At 40.2% G+C, this 23,013-nt stretch overlaps 1 protein-coding gene across 1 annotated transcript in view; it reads right to left on the reverse strand.

Annotated features, from left to right (window-relative positions):
• Positions 1–23,013, reverse strand: part of PDSS2 (prenyl (decaprenyl) diphosphate synthase, subunit 2) — a gene marked incomplete at its 5' end in the record, with an annotated part of 43,533 nt that overhangs the window by 12,276 nt on the left and 8,244 nt on the right. Inside the window, 3 exons of the mRNA XM_010194246.1 lie at positions 4,694–4,825; positions 6,254–6,424; positions 16,049–16,123. Coding sequence (XP_010192548.1) covers positions 4,694–4,825; positions 6,254–6,424; positions 16,049–16,123 — 378 coding nt within the window. The remainder of the gene's footprint in view (positions 1–4,693; positions 4,826–6,253; positions 6,425–16,048; positions 16,124–23,013) is intronic.

Genomic DNA, 23,013 nt, shown 5'->3' on the forward strand with positions numbered 1-23,013 from the left:
GCTTAACCAACCTGAAGCCCTTCCCTTAGGTCAGACCACCTCATCCAACACCATCTCTTCCCTTTTCAGGCACATTGAGGGGGAAAAAAAAAAAAAATCACCCTTTTCTTTCCCTTTAGTCTCCACAAGGGAAGACACAAACCTCAGTTCTTCTGCAACACGTTTCCTGAAAAGATGTAGGTTAGAACCTCTACCTCTCCATGTCCTCTGTGGGGACTTAAGACAGCAGCCAAGAGGAGCAGCCCAACTGGCACGAGGAGAAGAGCAGAGGCCTGCACTGAAGAGGAACGTGATGTGGCAAGCACAGCTTTGCAGAGATGTTGCTGAGATGGCACAGATTTGGAAAATAAATTAATTTTTTTTAAAGAGGAAAAATAAAATAGAGAAAAGAACCAATGAGAAACTAAGCAAGCAGAACAGGAAGGAAAACAGTAGATAACAAAACTGATTTTACTGAAGGAGAAAGGGGACTCATCCACAAAACTTCTTTACAAACTCTCTTTAAGCTTCTTAAAAGCCAGCTTTTCTGGAATGCATGTTAAGAAAACAGCCTGATAGCATTTGGAGTAGCAAAACCACTGCCAATAACTGCTTCCTTATTTGTGTATTCCCATCTATTTGATTTGCCAACTTTTATTCAGAGTGATTGAATCTTACGGCTTCAAAATATATCTAGGAGCTATATTGTGTATCAGAACACACCAGAAATATGTTCTTTAGCAAATGATTGCCTATATGCAGATTCACACTGCAGCAGAGAATTTGCCAACATGTTTTTAGTCTTAGCAATACCAGAAGAGGCACGTCTCCACTTGTGTCTAATACACGTAACAAACAGCAAGAATATTTTCTTATGCTCTGTCCCTCTCAAGCATTTAAGTCAATGGCAGTTGTGCTTCTCCAGGCAGCAGCCTTATCTAATCTGTTTCCTAAGCCTTCTTTACTACAACTGCACCTTTGCTTTTTTTCTTTTATCTTTGCAAGCAGTTTGGCTCTTTAGCTTTTACTGACTCCGATCTCAGACACACAGATCTTTATTTCCTTTTACACCAGACTTCTGCATCTAGTTTAGCTTCCTCAAAGGTATTAAGCCTGATTTGCAAGGGGTATGCATTCTTTTCAAACTTTGATAACTTTCTAGGTCTCACTGCTTGGCTGGGGAGTTCAGCCTCTGAATGCCAGGCTCTGGGCACTCACAGAAAAGCATCTGCTTAGCAGCACATTAGAGACATGAATGGCCAACTCGGCTCAGCCTTCTTCCTGAATACCAAAGATCACCATATGCCAGCAGCAAGGGACAACAATACCATGACAGTCTTCATTAATAAATGAGGTGGTGTGAAATCAGCTCATCTTGCCAGGAAGAAGGATTCCCAAATCCCCCATGAAATTACTCAAAATGCATCAGATAAGCAGACCACGAGTGGATGGTTTAAGACAGTGCTTTTGGAGCAGCTTTTCAGGATGTTTTCCAAGACTGCCTTTTCTTTCTTGGATGAGATGGCCCTTTTTACGTTTTAAAAGCTATACTTGAGAAAAGCTTGATAAATGCTTTTCTTCCATCCCTGCTTCTTCTGAGAAGGCTCAAAAAGATACGGTGAAAGGCACATGAATTACCTTGCCCTAGAAGAGATGGTTCTAGTTTTTTACTTATTCTTTTTCTAAATTACAAATGCTATGAGCCAAGATGGATTCTAGGCCTGTTCTTGGGGTATTCTGCTTAACTTCTTCACTCATACTTAGATCTTTTGTACCTCACTGCTTAGATGTTGGACACCTGTTGAAGCCAGAAAATTTTTGCTCATTTTGCAATTAGTATCTGTAAGTGGCTAAACGTGACCAACTTTTCTATCTTTTGACCCCTAGGAAATCCTCCATCCTATAATCCTGGATTATCTGCTAAATTTTAGGAATACAAGGCTTTCCAAAAGCTCAGTGGGACTTCATTTCGCAACCATTGTAACACTTTGTCTGAAGAAGAGAATTCAAGCATTTCTTTGTCTGTCTACCACAGTGTTTCCTAGGAACCATTTAAGGTTGGGTGGTTTGGTTTGTGGGGGTTTTTTAGCTTTTATTTTTTGTTTGTTTTGTTGGTTTTTTTTTTTTAGATTTCAGGACTCCACTCCAACCTGTACTCCTTTTAAAACAGACACATGACTGAACAGTTCATTGGGCATTTTAGTTTTAAATGCACAAAGGTGGAAGGTGTTGGTGGTGAGGTTAGTGAGATCAAGAGACTCGGGTCTTTATGGACCATTCATTCATATATTTATATATATATACACATGTATACACACACACGTATACATACACATACCTACACATTTCTTTCCTCCTATGACAAGGCATGATCTTATACATATCCCAAGTCTCTGTTAAGGCAGTCTCTAGATTCGGATTTGGATGAAATTTAATCTTCTCGATACCTATATTCAGTGCTGATGCAACCTTCTGCACCTGGATATCTGATATATTTTATTCTTTCCAAATGAAGACGCAAGGGGGCTTTTAAAAGGCCTTCAGCTGGGCAGCAGAGGGGGACACATGGCTGTCTCCACTCGAAGGCTACCTTGGGAACAGCCACTGTATCCAGACCTCACCACAAGAGGACTGTGGTGAGACAATCACACAAGTTCTGGGCGCTCCACCACAGTTCAGGCATCCTTCATGACCTCTCTGAAGACTGCTTTCACCCAAGCTATGGATGACAGACACCAAGTTCCAGCTCCATGCTTTCTGAGCAGTATACCACTGTGGAGGCCACTAGGTGCCAGGGGACTCTCCACTTCCACTTTCTTGAACTCCAAGACCTTCCTGCAGGAGGATGAAGCTGCCAAGGGGAGGTGCTGCCTTTAATCCACCATACAGTGCTTATATGCGCAAACAGTCAAAGAAGAAAGCCAGATTACTTAACAGTAATTAAAGGTCCAGAACATGATCTTCATATGCCTAGTGATAAACTCAGCTACTAAGAAAAATTCTACCTGACAGGGACTGAGTGCTCTGTGTGTGCTTTGCCTATTTAAACCACACAAATGGCACTGCACAAGAGAGTGGCTTGTGAGCAAATTCTTAGAAGTACTGCCAACATGAGAAAGCCTCTGGTTGGAGTGCTTGGCCTACACTGAATGTCACATAGTGAATGTGACTATGGATGATATCTCAAAAAGTCTGCAGTTAATGAAAGGCAATTTTCCTTTCTAAATCAACACAAGCTAAGAAAGGCCCCTGGACGAGGTGTTCCACTTTGTATTGAGCTAAAGTAGTAGTTAGTAGATACTTTTGCATAGTGCACGTCACATTTATTTGTTCCCCTCCCTTCAGAGTGAAATGCTTCATTGTTTCTATAATGCCCGTTTTTGCTATGAGAATTAGTAAGCAGACAGACGGCACTCCTGGAGTCCTGCAACCTCCTCTAGATTCTGCAGATGGGAAACTGTTTCAAAGCTTTTATACACTGTGCTGTGGTAATAGCATTATTCTCCAACTGCAATCATCCAAATCCATTTACATTCAACTCTCACATGAGCCTCGTGTTGAGACTGCAGAATTGCAAAATTTGTCACACATTATAAACTACCAGTCCCTAATTTCAAAATGACAAAAGGTTTGCTTCACTTTAAGATCCCTCAACTCGATACCACTCCTGTAGATTCTGCATATATTTCCCAAAATTTCGCTGCTGAAGAGATTATGCCTCCTGTGTGTGATGTGTGAAGCAGGCTGCAACCTGGCCATTGTGAACGTAGGACTAGGTAGAGGCTCAGACTCCACACCCTCTACACGAGAGTCCTGCTTTCAAACCAGCAAGGAAAGGGGCCACCAGTGAGCGCAGCGTGAATGAATATGCTTGCACAGAGCTGGCTGCTTATTGAAGGCAGCAGTTCTTCTACTGAAAAATCTGTGTAACAACTGCAAGGATTTCCAAATGGTACCCATCATTGCTGTTTAGACAGACAAAACATGTCTGACTGATGCAGGAACTCAAAATGCTTAAGTTTGGTGTTTTCCTACCTTTTCCTCTCTGCTGTCTTCTACAGTTATCTATTTGTATTTCAACAACACCCAAGAAGCTATTCATGGACCTGAATCCTGCTGTGCTACATGGCACATAAAAAAGGTCTACACCACGTAGCTATCTTATTCTTATTGCCTTCCTCATCTAAGGGTTAGAGGAAAAGAACAGCTGAATTAAGAGAATAAAGAATAAGGATATCAGCCAGCTAGATCTCACAAATATCTCGTAGTGGTCAAGAAGGCAAGTTCCCCAGATCTTCGCCCCCTACCATCCAAAGTTACTGCTCCCAGAGCCAAGTTGGCAGAAGGAAATCTGTGCCTACCTTTTAACCACTGCAATGCAAAGTTCTCTGCTTTAAGCTGCCAGTGAAAGTAGCTTTAAGCTAAGACGTGGGACTGAAGAAGTAGTGCAGAGGAACAGACATATGCTCCACGCAAATGAATCCACTTGTTACACTGACACATGGAAGTTTGACAGAGCTCAACTGTCAGGTCCCTACGTTTCCCCGTCTTGAAAGTGTGGAAGACAGAGGTGTTAAGTTTTGGAGAGCAGACGTACCCTCTATGTTGTTTTGTCCGTTGGCAGTATCCAAGTTTCTCTGTAGACTGAAAGTATAAATAGGACAAGAGATACAAAAGGCAAAACTAGGAAATTCTAAACAATGCTTTAATTTACCTCTCTGATTTGTTTGATCCATGCCTCCCTTCCAAGGAATTCCTGATGGAGGACTGCAGGAGCTGAATTCAAACTGAAAGCCATGGTGTCACTACAACTTTCTTTAACAAATGGCTGAAGATCTGAATGCAGCTGCAAGAGAAGAACATCCTTCTTCAGTTCATAGTAACAGTCTATACATATCCACCAAATCAAGGTCCATATCCTGATTCTATACCTACTCACCACTTTCTGCTCTGACACTTGTACTTCGGTTGCACTCTTTCAAGTTTGGGAAGGGCTAGGAAGAGGTTGAAAGCACTGCAGTGGCAGAAAGTTTGGTAAAGAGAAGCATGTAGAGAATCTGTAAAGAAATGGGTGAAGGACAGCTTGCAGAGCTGGGCAAGCGATGGGACGCAGGTGGGTAGGCAACTGTTTAGTGGCAGGAAGCAGAAAAAAATATAAAGGTAAGAATGATCCAGTCTTTGTTGGGAAGAATATCAGTTTTTAATCTGTGAAGGGCAATAAATTCTACTTTTCAGTACCCAAGAAAGCTGAATGACCCTCCTTCTGCCAAAGGAAACGTTACAAAGCTAGGAGCTTTCTATGAAAATTATGCAATCCTTTATACACAACTGTATGTCAATGGTTAATGTATTCATATTAAAGCACATACAAAATATTAAGGCTACAGTCTGCACTAGAAGCAATTTACTGGTAGAATTATACCCAGTAATAGCATATAGTGGCATTTCTACAGCAGTAAAGCTGTGCTTTATAAAACCACTTCCTTCTTCTGGAGGTACCAGAAACTGTCTGAACCAACTCAGCTGAAGCGGATGGGAGGTCTGTCTGCCTGTCTCAAGCTACATCTATAGTTGCAAGTAGTGCTATACAGTAGGAGCAGATCTTCAGGGCAAAAAAAGAGTGCCAAGATCCAAGCTCCACACTGTGTGTTTTCCTTGGGAAAAACTCTCACTGTGGACTGAGACTTCTAATGCAGGTCAGAAGCTTTCTCTGGGAAACCCTGCTGCTGCAGAGGTGCAGGCTGTCCCTGTTTCCTTATCCCCCAACTACCCGCTCTGGGAGTTACCTCCACAGATTATTCAGAAGGGAACACATGCAGGTCCTTCAGCCACCGCAGCTCATGCCTCATCAGCCTTGTGCTCTGCTGCAGGCAGTTGAGCCTCTTGGTACAAATCACTGCATGGTGGCAGCTGAGACCCAACACGTGCTTGCTCCTGCAACTCCTGCTAGTGGGACAGGGACTTCAGAAGGAGTGCAGAAGCAGAGAAGGTAACGTTTTAAGCTCCTACAGAAGATGATCTAGAGGGACATTAACAGAGCCTTGAATGAAACAAGCTACACTGCCAGAATTGTGATTTTGCCAGTTCATAAACACTGTTCATAGCAGCAGTTTCTGCAAACATCTTCACACCAGGCAGCAGCCAGATCTCTCAACACCACTGACCTGCTGGCAAAAGCCTACAGCATAGTGGCAGTATAGGTCAGAGCTCAAGAGCAACACATCTTACAAGTCTTTCTGTATTTAAGATCCAAGAATGAGAGGGAAAGGCATACCTTATGACTCATAGACATGTGCTTTCCATACTGAAATGCCATGTCCTGAATCTCAGCGCTGTGCTTTGCGAGCTCCATTGCAGCCTGGCAGCTCTTTGCCAGCAAGGCACTATGTGACAGGAAAACCTGCTCCTTCCACGTAGAAATGCCGATATCATCCGTAAGACTGTTCTCCTGAAAATGAAACAAAAGCTAACATGAAAACACCAAAACTGCAGCTGGGTCAGCTTGCAGCAGTTAACGGCACAGCACAGGATAACATGGTACGTGGTGAGTGACAAAACTCCTGGTGCTCAGGTGCTAAATAAAGAAGGGTATTGTTTTGGGGATGTGTAGAGAAAAATATCAGGATAAATACGCTAGCAGCTTCAACAAACAACATTTTCATTTTCTGCTAAAAAAAGAACTACAGAAAATAGGTGGAGCTGTCAAGAGATTTGACGTAGATCCTTTCTTAATGACTATATCATTACACTGAACATTAACGGGTGATTATATTCCTCCTGAGGTACCAGGGAATAAAAAAAGAAAAAAGATGAACACCACTCCCTAGGCCCTCCCCACCAAAAGAGTTCATTGGCACTTCAGCCCCTTGCCAGTTACCAAGAACCAACGGTCCCAAACTTGAGGCGTCCCTACAATTTCTCCTTTGCAGTCAAGAAAAAATAATTTTAAAAGCTATTAAAAATGTTTATATAACTGCATTAGAAAAATGAATGACTGTGATGGAGGATTTGTACCTCTTCCACTCCCATATGAGCATGAGGAATGACTGAAAGTATTAAAAATAAATAAATCAAGCTGTGATTCAGAAGTGTCAGGTATTAACTTTCTCAGGGGACTGACAGCGATCTCAGTGATGCCTCTAGTGAACTTTATCACCTTGACTGTAAGGTCAAAGATGCTCGACACTTCTCTTTGTATAAAAAAATATGAATTTGGATTACTTTCCACACAGTGTTTTAATTAACACTTATCCATTTCTTTCCCTCCAAGCCCAAATTCAACTGCAGGTCCTTTGGCTCACAAGGTGTCAATACAAAGACTCACTAGTAGAATAGTGGCAAAACTAGATATGACTTGCAATCTCTCTCACATACACATGCTACTGTCATACCTTTAGGTACTCCTTAGAGAGGGAAAAACCAAAACCATAAAAGATCACAATCATTTTGCTTAGAAAAACTAAAATCAGTAATAAGAAGCTACAGAAAAAAAAATCAAGCATATAAATATTAAAAAGTTTGTCATTTCTTCATTCAGCCAAATCTGTAGCATACACTAAGCCAAAAGGTATTCTTTAAAAGTAATATAAAACACCTCTTATATAACAAGCCTTTTCCCTCAAAGTTATGTCAATTAAATTACTTAGAAACGAGCAAGAAGTAATTGTGTGACCCTATAGTTTTCTGGCAAGGTATTATCTGTCATGAAATCGGTAACAAATGAAATAGAATCCATCCGTTCAGCTCTAATTTTCCTCCCTTATGGATATCACCCAGAAGTGCTGCATTACAAGAGAGAGGATAATTTGAGACTAATGGAAAAAGTAGGCGAGTTCTGCAATGCCAAGTAACCCAGAGCTGTACCAAAATGCCTTTGCTTTCAGACATACTATTACCTTATACAAGGAAAGTGAAGAACAGAGAAACCACATGTTTGCTATTACGTGTATGACAACTTACAAAGTCAAACCTAAACCTTCCTCGTGTTACATTTTACTGTAGTATTTTTGTTTTAATATCTAAACTCAGCCCAGAGCATGTGCAAATTCCCATGACTGGCAAAATGTCAAAATGAGCATTTAATTCAAGTAGTTTCCTATGTATCAAGTCTTTTTTTTCACTCAAATATAGATCAATTTATTTTAAATTTAAAATCAGGAGCTCTTGGAAGACGCAACACCATCTTTTCCTTAACAACCAATCTGCTCAGTAGAAAAACAGTATTTACTAAAATTTGCTGGATGATATTGAAAATTGGCAGCGATTTTTAGAACTATTTGTTTTAAATCCAATCAAGACAAAAATATTGTGGAGGGGTATCCTGAAACAACTTATAAAGTAAAAAAATCTTTCAGAAGACCTGTAAGTTGAAGTTAGCTTGCTGGAGCCTTTGAGCAGTCACAGAAATGCAGACATTATCAACTGCAGGAATTGAAGCAGCTTAAACAGTCATTGCAACTTGACATATACATGGAAATATATTCTATGATTTGTTACAAAAGCATCTTGTTCTTAAACAAGTTTTAATTTCATCACAGGAATGAAAATAATGACACAACAAGTTACTGTCCACTACATTAACATCATGGAGTAGCTTCAAGCCTCTAAAATTGACATCTGCCTAAAAAAAAATAAATTTAAAAAAAGACAAAAATTTGAGACGTATTTGAAGATGCGGTGAAATTGTGGTGGGTTAACCTTGGTTGGATGCCAGGTGCCCACCAAAGCCACTCTATCACTTCCCTTCCTCAGCTGAACAGGGGAGAGAAAATATAACAAAAAGCTCATGGGTTTAGATAAGGACAAGGAAATCACTCAGCAATTACCATCATGGGCAAAACTTGGAGAAATGACTTTAATTTATTACCAATCAAATCACAGCAAGGTAATTAAAAATAACCCCAAATCTTAAAATACCTTCTCCCTTCAACTTCACTTTTGATTTTCTCTACTCCCCCCTCCTAAGTGGCACAGGGGAATAGGGGTTGCAGTCAGTTCACTACGTGTTGTCTCTGCTGCTCCTTCCTCCTCACACTGTTTCCCTGCTCTCTCCAATGTGAGTCCTTCCCACAGGCTGCAGTTCTTCACAGACTGCTCCAGTGTGGGTCATTTCCATGGAGTGCAGTCCTTCAGGAACAGACTGCTCCAGTGTGGGTTCTCCATTTGGTCACAAGTCTTGCCAGCAAACCTGCTCCAGTGTGGGCTCCTGTCAGGAGCCTGCTCCAGTGTGGGCTTTCCACGGGGTCACAGCCTCCTTCAAGCACACCCACCTGCTCCAGGGTGGCGTCCTCCACAGGCTGCAGGTGGATATCTGCTCCACCACTGACCTCCATGGGCTGCATGAGGACAGCCTGCCTCACCGTGGTCTCCACCATGGGCTGCAGGGGAATCTCTGCCCCAGTGTCTGGAGCATCTCCACCCCCTCCTTCTTCACTGACCTTGGTGTCTGCAGAGGTGTTTCTCTCACATATTCTCACTCCTCTCTCCTCCAGCTGCTGTTCTGCTGCAGGTTTTTTTTCCCCTCAATTCTTAAATCTGCTATCACAGAGGCGCTACCACCATCACTGATCAGCTTGGCCTCAGCCAGCAGCAGGACCGTCTTGGACCTGGCTGGCACTGGCTCTATGGGACATAGGGGAAGCTTTTAGCAGCTTCTCACAGAAGTTAACCCTGCAATCCCCCTCCTCCCAAAACCTTGCCGTGCAAACCCAATACAGAAATCTTAAAAACACAGGTACTGTGAATCTCTGGGTTACAGAAAGAAGCCAGTTGTAAAAAGGTGTTATGCCCATATAGATGTGCTTTAGCATATGAGCTTGCAAGCCAAAATATAGCTGATTTTAATCACAGGACATCTTATGACCATATATACCCCTAAGCTTCTGCTGCTTCAGAAGGCAGAGGCAGATACACTTTCTTCAGCAACGTTTTCCAACAACCCAAATGCCAGTTTTTCCTAAGCATAACTCTCATGTTCTATACAAACTGTTCATCAGCTAAACTGCATTGTTTCAAGGGTATGTATGGCAAGATCTAAACATTACTTTAAAACATCAAGGGAAAAATGAAACTAGCTCTACATTGCAAAGTCTGTGAAACCTGACATCATGAGAACACATCGTTAGAGACATTTTCACTTTTTCGGTAAGCTTTGTTTTGTTTTGTCAGCAGTGGATATTTCAAAGGATAAATATAAAAACGGACATTAGCTGGCCCAGAAGACTCCTAGCAGCCTTTCACATAAAAGCCTTTTTAAACTCAAATTAATTCTAGCTGTAGTTGACAGTGCTGTGATGTTTGATTAATGCCTATAGAGTGACCTCATTCACAAGTTCTGTCCTCAAGAAATGGGTCCAGTTCACACCCAGTCCTGATGCTGCCTGGGTAGCAGAAGAAGCTGAAGAAAGCCAAACCCCTCACCACCCCTGGAAGAAAGCAGCCAACTCTAGATACAGTTAGGGTAATGTTGGCATGGGAGTGCAGGGAAAATACCCAAATCCAGCTCTGTCAATCATCATTTCCTATGGGAAATAAAGAACAGCTGAGGGTGCTCCCATTTTACTAATGGCAAGGTCGATTACTGTTTTGTTAGAAAGAAACTGTCAAATTGAGGGCTTTGGGTTTTCTTGTAAAGCTACTTCCATAATTTAAATTGGGCTTGAAACAATCAACTCTGTCAAGAAGAAATAAAAAACTTCTGGAAAATGAATCACAGAACGTTAGGGATTGGAAGGGACCTCAAAAGATCATCTAGTCCAATCCCCCTGCCGGAGCAGGAACACCTAGATGAGGTTGCACAGGAAGGCGTCCAGGCGGGTTTTGAATGTCTCCAGAGAAGGAGACTCCACAACCTCTCTGGGCAGCCTGTTCCAGTGCTCTGTCACCCTCACTGAGAAGAAGTTTCTTCTCCAATTTAAGTGGAACCTCCTGTGTTCCAGCTTGTGCCCATTACCTCTTGTCCTATCATTGTTTGTCACCGAGAAGAGCCTGGCTCCATCCTCATGACACTCACCTTTTAAATATTTATAAACATGAATGAGGTCTCCCCTCAGTCTCCTCTTCTGCAAACTAAAGAGACCCAGCTCCCTCAGCCTCTCCTCATAAGGGAGATGCTCCACTCCCTTGATCATCTTTGTAGCCCTACGCTGGACTCTCTCCAGCAGTTCCCTGTCCTTGAACTGAGGGGCCCAGAAATTGCAGGACAAAATACGCAATCATAACCATGAGGAAGGGCAGCTCTTAGCAATGGTAACAAGGATCCCTAGTACAAAAGTGGCACTTACAATAACTCACTTTGATTTGTCACACCAAAGACGACGTCTATATGCATATTAAAGAAAATATGAATGAAAACCATGTCTTAAAAGTGCACAAAACCATTTGCAAAACCAGGAAAGAGCGTAAGTCGGAGACTTTTCAATGTAAAACTTCAACTATAGCTTGTAAGGGAGCCTTTATTTGATTTTCATACCATGGCAGCTCTTTCTTAGCCATCTGCCATTGCACAATATGATCCAAGTGTCTGAACCACTTATATAAAACTTTAGTTCAGTTCTCAGTGGGCAAATAATCCACAGAAACAGACAAATATTTTAAATAGCATTTTAAAGTTTTAAATTAGTTACTTCAAGAACTTCTATTTTACATAAATAAAATCCAATGCAACTACAAATCTCTCTACCAGTAGCAAAACATCTTGCACATGGTTCACATAAGCCTTCGACAGATGTATTCCTGCTCACTGAACATGACAGGGCATGTTTTATTGGTCTACTAATACACGTCCTCACTGCTTTTGGAGAAACAAGGGTGTCTGCAAATGGGGCAATAAAGCACGCCACTGACTACTTAATACTTTACTGTGACACTGTAAAAAAAACCCAACACATAATTAAAAAAAAAAGTTTGAAAATTATAATAGATTTAAATATCTCACCACATCTGTTACTTTTAAATCTCTCTGGAAAAGCTTAGTATTTAAAAGAACAAAAGTAGTAAATAAATAGCATTGGCCTTCTTTCTAGTTATGCTTTCCACCCCCCTCCGACAGATTTACCCATTCTTTTCACAGATGCTCTTTACTCAAATTCCATATTTTATCCTTCCCTTTTGTCTTACAACAGAAACATTTGTTAAAAAAAACCCAGTGAAAGCTCTGATTCTGACTGCTGCCTTGCTAAAAGGTGGTTTACATGACTCAAAATACATTCGATTCACACCTCCTATGGTAAAATTTATAAGCAAATCCTTTACTTATAACAAAAGCCTCAGCAGTCCAGCTGATGGACACAGTATCCAAAACATTACTCCTCAAAGCAGGACTGGTGACCACAGACCAATGAAGAATTGATACAACTCACTGCATGCAGTCTGCATTTTGCTGGGAAAAGATCCTTATTATCATTTAAAAGAATAAAATCTATACTGTTCTGAAATAAATACCTATTAATTCACTATTTGGCACAATGAGTACTTGCCAGTAATGTATTTCTTTTTAAAACTCGTTGTACATACTAGTTACACAATTTTTACGCAACTGCATTGGAAATTTCAAAACTACCTAACAGCTTCTACCCATCAGCAGAACACATTGGAAATGGTGGTGTCTTACCCAACAGTCCCATTCTGACATTGAAAATGAGTTTTGGTAATGCACGTTTAGCATCAGCTAGATATTCCAGAGGTGAGGAAAAACCAACCTGCAGCAGTTTCCCATGAAAATCTCTAATACTTTGAGATTACCAGAATGGTCTGGCAGGTAAAGCACAAGAGCTGCTCCCGATTCTGCTGTTTGACACCGAGCTGACCTGTATCTGCCCAGTGAACTGACAGCAATGTTAAAGCATTCCTCATTAATATTTGTTAAATGATCCTGGGATATTAAGACAGAAAGTTTCTAGAAGTGTGACAGTATTCTGTGAGTTAACAGATATTAACATTAAGCCTTCAGCCTCCTAAAAGTAGGAAACAGAGACTCAGTGTAATGTTCTTCTGTTAAAAATATATGCCATGACTGAAGGCCTGATAAGACAACTTTCATATTTGCCCTTACTGAAGGCCCAAATTTTATTCATAAATTAGACCGAGATTTAGGGAAGGCAGACAGGAACTGGGAAGAGTGTCCTTCACTCAGAATTTTGGGTTGTGAGGGGATTTAGCACACAAAGCAGCAAAGGTTTGTCACATCACCCCTTTCTGCTCCAGCTTATGGTTCAAAATACTTGCTTAAGCCAGTAATGCAAAGTCTTAAACCACAGCAGCTATTTGCTACTTTGAACATAAGTGGCAGTCCTAACCTTCAGGCTGCCTTTGCAACCAAAGCCTATACTTTGTAGTTTGGATTGTCACTTCAAACAAAGATGAAAAGTTAAATATTATCTTTATTTTCCCTGTTTCACACAGATCTAATGACTCACTATGCAGACGAGATGAAGAATAACCAAAGAAAACGTACTAAAATGGGATGCCTGTAGGATTGCACATAGTTTTATAGAGGAAAAAAAGTGGTAATGAGAGCTGTCAAATAATTATATCCATTATATGTCTTCAGGAATAAATATGGTCAGTCTTGTTAGGTCAAATGATTCTTTCAATTTTCTAACTGGGTCATCCAAATGAAGCAAACTGAAACATTTTTTGGGGGGTAAACATGAACTTAAGGTCTCAGAGGAGAAAGGTGAATTTTGCCGTTTATTTTTGTCTAAAGTAAAAGATAAAACAATCTAGGTAGACATCTAGCAAAGCTCAAAACAACTTGGTGCTAAATTAATCTATTTTATGGCACTGAGGAGCTTTATAACAACTGCATTAAAGACATTTAACACATGAAGTACAGTTTTCCTGTACACAAGATAAAAAAATTTGAAGTAGATCTCACTTGTTTGTTCTAGGTCTCTTCAGAAGCCCTGCACTCCCCACTATAAAAACTAAACTTCAGACACTGCTAATTTTCACTATCTATTATGCACCATACTAACTGTGTTTTGAGTTAACTGGGTTCCCCTTAGGAAGGGTGTACTGTACTTGCACCTCTCCTTAGACAGAAAAAGGCACTGAAACAAAAGTCTTTGCTACTTGTAATTGGGCCAGGACAGTGTAAACATTGTGCAGCTGTGCTTAGTTTATCTCACACTTCCCTTGCAATCTACACATGTGGAGTGCTTCAATAACACAACAGAAAATAAACAGAAAATGACAACTAAGAAAAAGAAGATTAAGAACTTCTGCAGTGGCAGGAACCCAAAAGAGTCCACAACATTTCTCATTTATACAGGGGCCACGGTTAAAATAAAATGCAGTTTCATTGCTGAGATAACTTGTAGAGCTTTACTTCTACACATAATAGAGTAGTTGTTTTTTAAAATATTATATATCTGGGCTCTACTTGTATTTAGAAACCTGCTTGAATACGGAAAATAAAATTTTCAACATTCTTTGCAAAAATCTCAAAGATGTAGTCTATTCTAACACATAACCTTGAGCACAGCACTTGGGCGCAACCCCGAAGGCTACAGTCTGTTTACCAACAGGTTAAACACTGCAGGTGCCCAACGTTGCAGTGCTCCCAGGCTGCCACTCAGGGTTCCCTTGTGAGAGGTGCCAGAGGACGGCCCTGCTCTGCGGCCTGGCCCCAGGCACCTCCCGAGCGTGCCATTAGAGCTTCCCTGCTAGAGGCTCTAGCATCCTCCAAGGGAAGAGCTCAGCTCCTCAGCATGATCGCTTCCTACCTAACTGGTTTCAATCAAAATGAGAAGGGTAAGCTTAAACGAGGTTAGTTTTAGTAACACCTTTGCTGCTGCAGAGCAGGAGAGACAGACAGATACTGACCAGCAGCACTTCCACCGCTTGATTGTCTCTGCTGGCCGCTGCGGTCTAGCTGGTCCAGAGCCATCAGTGCAGGTGTCTCCCGTGGCAGTAGCCCATGCCATCAGGGCTTCCACTAAGGTATTCATTTTGCTACATACTACAACAGGGCAATAGTAAACCAGAGCTGTAATCTAAATCCACAGCAAATACAAGTGAATTCATGTATTTCTGCAGTCTTCAAGCCATTTCATCTACTGAATGTGAAGATTCAGGTCTCTGAGGCAAACCAGGCACATGAGACACCACCACTGTAAGTAAATCTACCTACCCCTGTGGATTTCAAGATAGATATTCACATATACACACTGTTCATCATTCCCATACAGCGAGAACTTGCTATCATAAAACCTGTGGAGGTCATGGCAACTTTAAATTGCCATTTTTCTTGCACATGCTAAGATACAGTCATAGCAAATGAAAGAAGGAAGTATTTTTTTCCTTCAACACCCTGCCCAAGCAAACCTACTTCAAGAAGTGTCTCTATAAGTTTCCTTAAACGTTCTTCTAGTAAAGACAGAAATACCTAGGTCTAGTTTGACCAATTTTCATTACAGTTCTTGCCCCACAATAACACAGTATATTTGTAATTGCCCTTGAAGAAACAGAATATTACTTGGTGTGAAACGCTGGAAGCCAGTGTCTTTGCCCATGCCAACTTCTGCTATGCGTGCACAGTGACTTCTGGTGGAGAAGAGTACGGCACTACACCCCTACTTCTTCAGGACAAAACTCATGTTTATACTAGAAAAAGATGAACACTCAGAAGAAGAAAGGACCTGATACAAATTTGGGATTTTTTGTAAACATCTTTGGGCTTGGAAATGAGAGATTTAACATGAAAATATTAATGATGTTGACAACATTGCAATAAATGCCTCTAACAGAACCCTGACTAGAAACCTCTGGAAGTGTTTGGAAAGCCCATAGCAAGACATGTCTAGAGCTCCTGGTAATGACACATGATATTATTTTATTAAGCACTCACAGAAGTAAAGTAGTCCCTCCTTGCGCATTTCTAAAAACTTCCATCCGAGTTCACAGGTGTCCTAATGATGTTACTGCTGAAACTCCCTAGGACTGCAGCTAATTCCCTTCTTCCCTCTCCCTCCTCTTTTTAAACAGACAAGAAAGTCATCATGTTTATTGTAGCCACACATTAATATCTCCAAACTTCTTGGGTATGTAAAATGACTGAAATTCTTACCTCAGATGATTTTGAGTTTTCATAATATATACCTTGAACTAAGTCACCAATAGCACTTGAAATGAGTTCCACAACCTGTAAAAGAAAAAGAGAAAAAGCCTTACATCTTTAGTTATCACCAAATTTACTAACAAAGCTACCACCACATTTCCAGAGAGATAAACAGCCTTAACTTCTCTTGCAGAAAGCTGGGTGTGAAAGACAGCAGGATTTACTGGGACGTGTTGTGCACAAGCATGATCCTGTCTCTCTGCTATAACCTCTACTACTGTAACTCTCCTATCAAAGTTTTAAGTTAATATAAATGAAAAACAAGACTGTTCTTGTTTCTAAAGTGTGAACTATGGAGTGTATTCTCACAAGGACATTCACAGAACTAATAAATCCCAGTTCATGAATATGAGACAGTACCTCATCTGGGCTTGGTTTTGTTTTGTTTTTTTCCTGCCAAGTAAATACTTCACAATACCTCTCATTGGGAGCTGTTAAAATTCTAATCTTCGTGGCTAATACAGAAAAGTCAGAATCCATAGAAAGGTAACCTTTCAAATGTGATCATTTGGTATTCGGGTGCCCTGGGAATGCACTGTGGATGTATTTAGTGCATGGCCCGAGGCTCAGCTGTACCACATACACTGAAAGTCTGCAACACAGGAATGTTTAAATCAGATTTATCAATCTGTATTATCTTCAGGGTTCAGACTTTTTATTTTATTCAAGCGAAGCCTAAAAATCTGAACTTGATCCAGAATGTAAAACAAGCAGTCCATGGTCTCCCTGGAACTACTGTACAACTTAAAGTCATGCACATGAACTGTCTTAATTGGAACAAAATACTCAGATTTACTGTAAAATTAAATGCAGGCATTTCAAATACGCACACCTTAAGGCTACCCCTTTAGTTGCTCACCAAGTTTTAATTTCTTGAATGTTTCATTTCCTATGCATATGAGTCTATATCTGATTCCTCCTTTTGCTTCCTAAAATTCAACATAGTTCTTATTGAATTAAAAGATTTAGTTTCAATTTTTATCATTCTTGTAACTGAAGACAAGAAGTCAAATGATAAAACCCCTAACAGAAAGACATTTTAACATTGAGGCATACTTCATTTGATAATAAAAACACATTTGTATGCCAGCTTTGAATACTAGCAGAAAGGTTTTACGTTTTCTTTTTTTTTTTTTTTTTTAAACACTGGTTCATATACATATTCATATACACACAGCAAGCGCTAACTTTAGAAATGGTGCTGATTAAAAGTCATGTTTCTTCTTGCAATGCACATGGGTTAATTTGCAAGACCTATAAAAACAGCCTGAAAAAAAAAAAAAATCACATTGCCCTTTAGGAAACTAGATACCGAAGAAATATTGTAGCAATATGAGCTGCAGAGGACCTGAAAGGACAATGATCCTACAGTGTTACCACATGTGTTGAGTTATTTAAGTGGGGAACAGAGAAAATGAGGGGCTTTTTTTTTTTCCTGCCTCCCCTCCCCCCCCTTTTTTTTTTTTAAGGTATCAGATAAGCTCTATTCCCAAATCCAGGAGGATTGAGTATCGCCAATAGGTCTATGAAAGTCTGTAACTAAATGCCCAGGATCAGATTGTATTACAGTTTATACAAGCAACATCCCAAGATCCTTCTGACGGCTGGGACACATAATACAGATCAATCACTCACTAAAAAATGTTATGGTTTGTGAAATGGTCTGAGCTCAGAGACCTACACTGGTAATACGAAGAGGAATTTACAAAGACACTGAGTCCTACTCTAAATGTCAAAGTGATAGTATGAACTTTTAACAAAGCATCTGGCTCTGGATAACCAGACCTTTTCCTCTCTCGCCTGAAACTCTACACTAAGCAGGACCCTGTTTTGGGGTTTCTTTTTTCCATCTCTCCTCTCTCTTTTTAGTACAACCCTACTCTCAAAGGCAATTTTAACTGACTTAAAACAATCTTAGTGAAACATTTGTGAACAATTGTACCTCTTCCTCTTCTAGTTTGTAAAACATCTTAGGAGAATTACATATCCACTATTTAGAAGAATCCATATATTAAATACCATTAGGCCTTCAGTGACATATTGAACACTATATGTTAGAGAGAATTTAATATTAATACTACCTCCCTTCCTTCCAAGTACCACCTTCTTTTTTTTTTTTTAAATAATATTTTTCTAAGGTAAATGCAAGGCCATACAGATCACTACCAGGAATGAAATTCCAGTTTAAAGAGCACAGTGGGATGCTTGCATGAGGCTCTGTTACTTCATCAACCCTTAATCTGATCTATGAAAAGCATCTGCTGCATAACATCAGTGGCCTGGGGTCCTGAGCGCTGGGGAAAGCAATAAAAAATGAGAAAACCAGGTAATTTTCCTCTGTAACCCAAATTGACATAGAGGATGAAAAAATATTACAGTTTCAGTAGTATTCGTGCAGTCAGTGATACACTGACTAGTTCCTATGCAGCACTTTTCATCAGAAAATTTGAAAGCAATCAACATCGCCTGGAAAATTTATTCCTTGCTGTTTTATATAAGGGGAAAACAGTAAGAGGGAACTGATTTTTCCCCCAAATCATGCAGCATGCCAGTGGAGGAGCAGAAAACAGTATCCGAGTTGTCTCTATCTGTGCCTTTCTGCCAGACCAGTGCCCTGTTCCACTCGCTGATGTTTCTGATGAGTAAGTCTGAGAGCACGAAAGGTGGATGAAACACCAAGTGCTCCCAAATGCTTTTCTTCTGATTTGAAGGTTGAGCCCCATTTTAAACAAGTTCAGAGACAGGGAAAGGCAAGAAAGAACCTCCAGAATTAGTGCTTGAAAACAGTAGAGTCTCAAACGAGACCACCTCTCTTCCCACTATTTTTCCACTCCTCTACACATTTTTGAGAAGCCTCAAAAAGTTCCTCTTAGGTACTTGAGATGAGCAGGAGTAACAACACGTTAAGAGAAAACAAGCTTCCACTCTGTTTTTCATTTCCCACTCTGCATCAGCATCTTCCAAAGTGCTGTTTTCTGCTGCCCTGGAGCATCTGCAGGGCTAGGAGCAGCCCAGGGGATGACCCATTCCTCGTAGGTGACAAGTGCACATGCAAATAATTTCACGCCCTTTAAACACATGTTCTCCAACAGTTTTGTCAGTGGCTAGGGTTTTTTCTTTTTTTCTTCTCCTAAGGAGGTATTACTTCAACACCTTTTGCAGAGATGTGATCTCTTCTGGTTTTAAAAGGTCAACATAAAGGCCATCAATTTAGGATGAACATAGGGAAAAAGAGATGGATTGTTAAAGCTAAAATCTCTCCTACTATCTAGGCAGACTAAGTGTAAAACATGATGCAAATTCTGGATGAACGCAAGCGATTGCTGATTCCACCGCAAGACAAAACTCAAGCTCTGACCTCTCCAATTCACGCAAATGTAAAACAGCTCAGAAGCCTGTGCCGTTTCAACGCCAGAGGAGCTCTCTAGGTTTGAAGATCAGAAGTTTGGTGAAACTTAATTCACCTTTTTCTGGTATAGTAACTTATTTGTAAAATACCCAAAGCTTTACCCCTTCTAGGATCTTTAAATTTACTTTGAGTCTAGTTTCTCAAGCTCAGATTTTCTAAATATTGATTGAAAAAATAAAGCAAAATGGTGGTAATTTTCTTTGCAGTTCAGAAGATTACTCAGGGCATTTCAACCATCCACACACTGAATCTCCTCCCTCCTTTTCCCGAAATCAGTCTAATTGTGACCTAGTCTAGGTGATCCTGCTCTGGCAGGGGGGTTGGACTGGATGATCTTTCGAGGTCCCTTCCAACTCCTAATACTCTGTAATATTCTGTAAATGGTTCAGATAGTCTACTAAGGATCCATCTATAAGATAATCCAGGGTTCAGAGCTCCCAAAGCATTTTGTGTACATGACGACACAGAATAGGGCCACACGTTCGCTGCCACGGGTATGGCAGCCTGGTTCTTGCCTGCAGCTGACTGTCCTGGGAAATCCAGCTCTTGTCTGTAAAAAGCAGAGGTGTACTTTAATTAAAGTGAAACTTTAAAGCTAAAAGGGCTGCAGGGAAAACACAGAACATAAAACATTTTAGCAGAACACTTTCTTAGAAGTTACAAGGTATGATCCAGACTCCTACAAGCACAGTAAAAAGAGCGGATTCTGGGCCCCTCTCATCCTTCACAAGATTTCCAAACACGCTGCATGAGAAGAAGACATTGCTGCCATCAGTTTAGCAACTCAAGCACTTTGTTCCCTTTACTTGTCTTTGAAATATTTTGTTTAAAGTTCACTGCAACATAACACTGCATATGTATTTTTTCCTGTTCTTCATTCTAGTTTAAAAAAAGGAATGAGTTTGAGCTCCATTCAATGTGTGGTGGTTTTATTTTAAATTCAGCAGCTGAAGTGGAATTGATTACACAGACCACTATTTTAGAGTAGTAATACGGTGTCTTTCCAGAGTCTACCGGGTATTTTTAAGGGGAACATCAGGGAAAGGATGAAGCTCTTGCAGGAAGACAGCAAATGGCACTAGGAAGAGCACAGCAATGGATACATCTTTGTTCCTCATCCTTCCCGATTTCTATTTGACAAACTTCCTTAGTTTGCCAAATTCCTTTCAAGCAAGTAATCCTTTCCTTTCTTAGTCTCTCTCTTTCTGTCTCTTTGGGCTGCTGGTGTTGAAACAACATCCTCTCCTCACACATCTGCTATGACAGAGCCTACTCCTTGCTGCTGATGCGTAGATTTGAAAGCACATAGTAAGATGACTTCATACAAGTAAAGAAGAAAATTAGAATAGAATTAGAAGAAGAATTAGATAGGAAACATTAAATATACAGACCAAAGTTGCTTCAACTTGCATTTGACTTCCCTCTCCAAACAAGTGTTAATTTTTGGAAATATTTTCACACTTAAAAACTCCACAGAAAGTTTGTAAAATTAAATACTCTCCTGCATTTGATACAGAAGCATTACAACACTAGGAAGGCAAAGATGAAACTCAGTAAAAGGCTGAAATTGGAATTTGATTGTTCAATAATACCTAAAATAAAAAAAGGGAGCGAAAACTCTAAGGAGTTCCAAGAATACCGGAATTCAATTTTCTCTCCTGGTAATCTCCTCAAACATCATTAGTCATACAGGTAACTAAGTGTGCCAGCCTACAGAATTTTTTTTAATGTAATGTTTATTGAGTCCTATTGGATTTGCTCTTTGAAATCATCTTGAGCTTTACTATTTTTTGAAGCTGTCCCTCTCTTAGTTGGAATGCACAAGAAAGGAATCCTCAGAGTAATTTGCTTTCAAGTAAGTTTTAAATGCTCTTGGAAAACACATTTATGGTTTTCTTCACTCTGTTATTGATGAGCTGTAGTAAAATACAATGTTCAAAGTAAATACATCACCCAAACCCACTACTTGATGAAAAGGTACTTCCTAGACATAAAGAAAATCCTTCAAAATAATCAGCAACAGTCAATTTGAATATTGTTAGTATTGTCCAATACCTGCCTTAAGGTCAGTTTACCGTAAGGATTTTCAATAGTGTTAAGTTACTGTTTTGATGCTGATGCAACACTACCCATAGAAGGGGTTTTTACCAGTATAAAGATTTTTAGTGTATAATTCAGCCATTTATGATAATGATAACATAAACAACAGAAAAATACTGTTTTCCCTTCTCTACCTCCTCACGGTACCTTACACAGTGTATGAATATCTTTGCAGATCCAGTGCAGCAGATCCTTGCACTAAAGCACTCAACCAACTGCTGATGAGTGACTCCAGTTAGAGAAGGATGTGATTTCTTCAGCTTGATCCTTTTGGATGGGGTAATTTCATTACATATCTTTCTTTTATATAGAAGAGTGAATAAAGAAGGTAATGTGACTACAGGGTTCTGTAGCTATAAAACCCAGTCATCAGTAAGTGACACAGAAAAGCATGGCTATAAAACACTATTTCCAGTCATGCTGGTGCAGACAACCATTAAACTCCAGTATGTTCACAAATGAATTGTGGATTAAATTGAATTAAAAAAATCTGATCAGCTCTGTCTTGACAGAAATTATACCTGCAAGTGGCATTAACTATTTTGCATAGACTGTATCTGAAGAAACAGAAGTAATACCACTTAGCATCTGACAAATGGAATCAACTAAACGAAGTTGCAGATATTTGTTGAACTACCAAATCAACAACCCACCGTACCAGGAGTAGCAGCAATCAGATTCCAGACTCTGAGTGAATGCTGCTGAATTTCAAAACACTAATATTAAACAATCAGTTTCTGTCCATCCAAATATTCAACCTTCTTGCTAGCCAACAAAATGTCAAGTAACTCAGCATTTTGTCTAAAAATACAATTAGCTCATCTACATTACAGATATAATTTTACGCACTGCACTATATAACTGCACTGAAGCCACTCCACATGTAAAGTGCTTTTACTAAAAATTTGACCCTGGGAAGGTTCATTTTAAAGATGAGCTTTACAGCAGTGCAAAAAGAGGGAAGGATACATAATCCACAGGAGGATACATAATCTATCACTCTATTTACAAGGCACATATATATTTTTAACCTCTCCTGGTAGTACAATGTGTATAAACACCTGCTGAGAAGGAATGAAGAAGAGGGAGCCAAATTTTTCTCAGCGGTGCCCATTGACAGGATGAGGCAGTGGGCACAAATTAAAACACTAAATTCCATCTGGACACATGAAAACACTTTACTGTGAGAGCATCAAACAATGGAACAGGTTGTCCAAAGGGGCTGTGAAGTCTCCATCTGTGGAGATATTTAAAATCCATCTGGACGTGGTCCTGGGCAACCTGCTCTAGCTGACCCTGCTTGAGCAGGGGGTTTGGACTGGATGATCTCAAGAGGTCCCTTTCAACCTCAGCCGTTCTGTGAAACCAGCAGCCGGTGGAGGAGGACCACAGCTGATTTTGCGTG

The sequence above is a fragment of the Mesitornis unicolor genome, unplaced genomic scaffold (genome assembly GCF_000695765.1).
Source record: "Mesitornis unicolor isolate BGI_N332 unplaced genomic scaffold, ASM69576v1 scaffold811, whole genome shotgun sequence".
Classification (NCBI taxonomy): Eukaryota; Metazoa; Chordata; class Aves; order Mesitornithiformes; family Mesitornithidae; genus Mesitornis; species Mesitornis unicolor.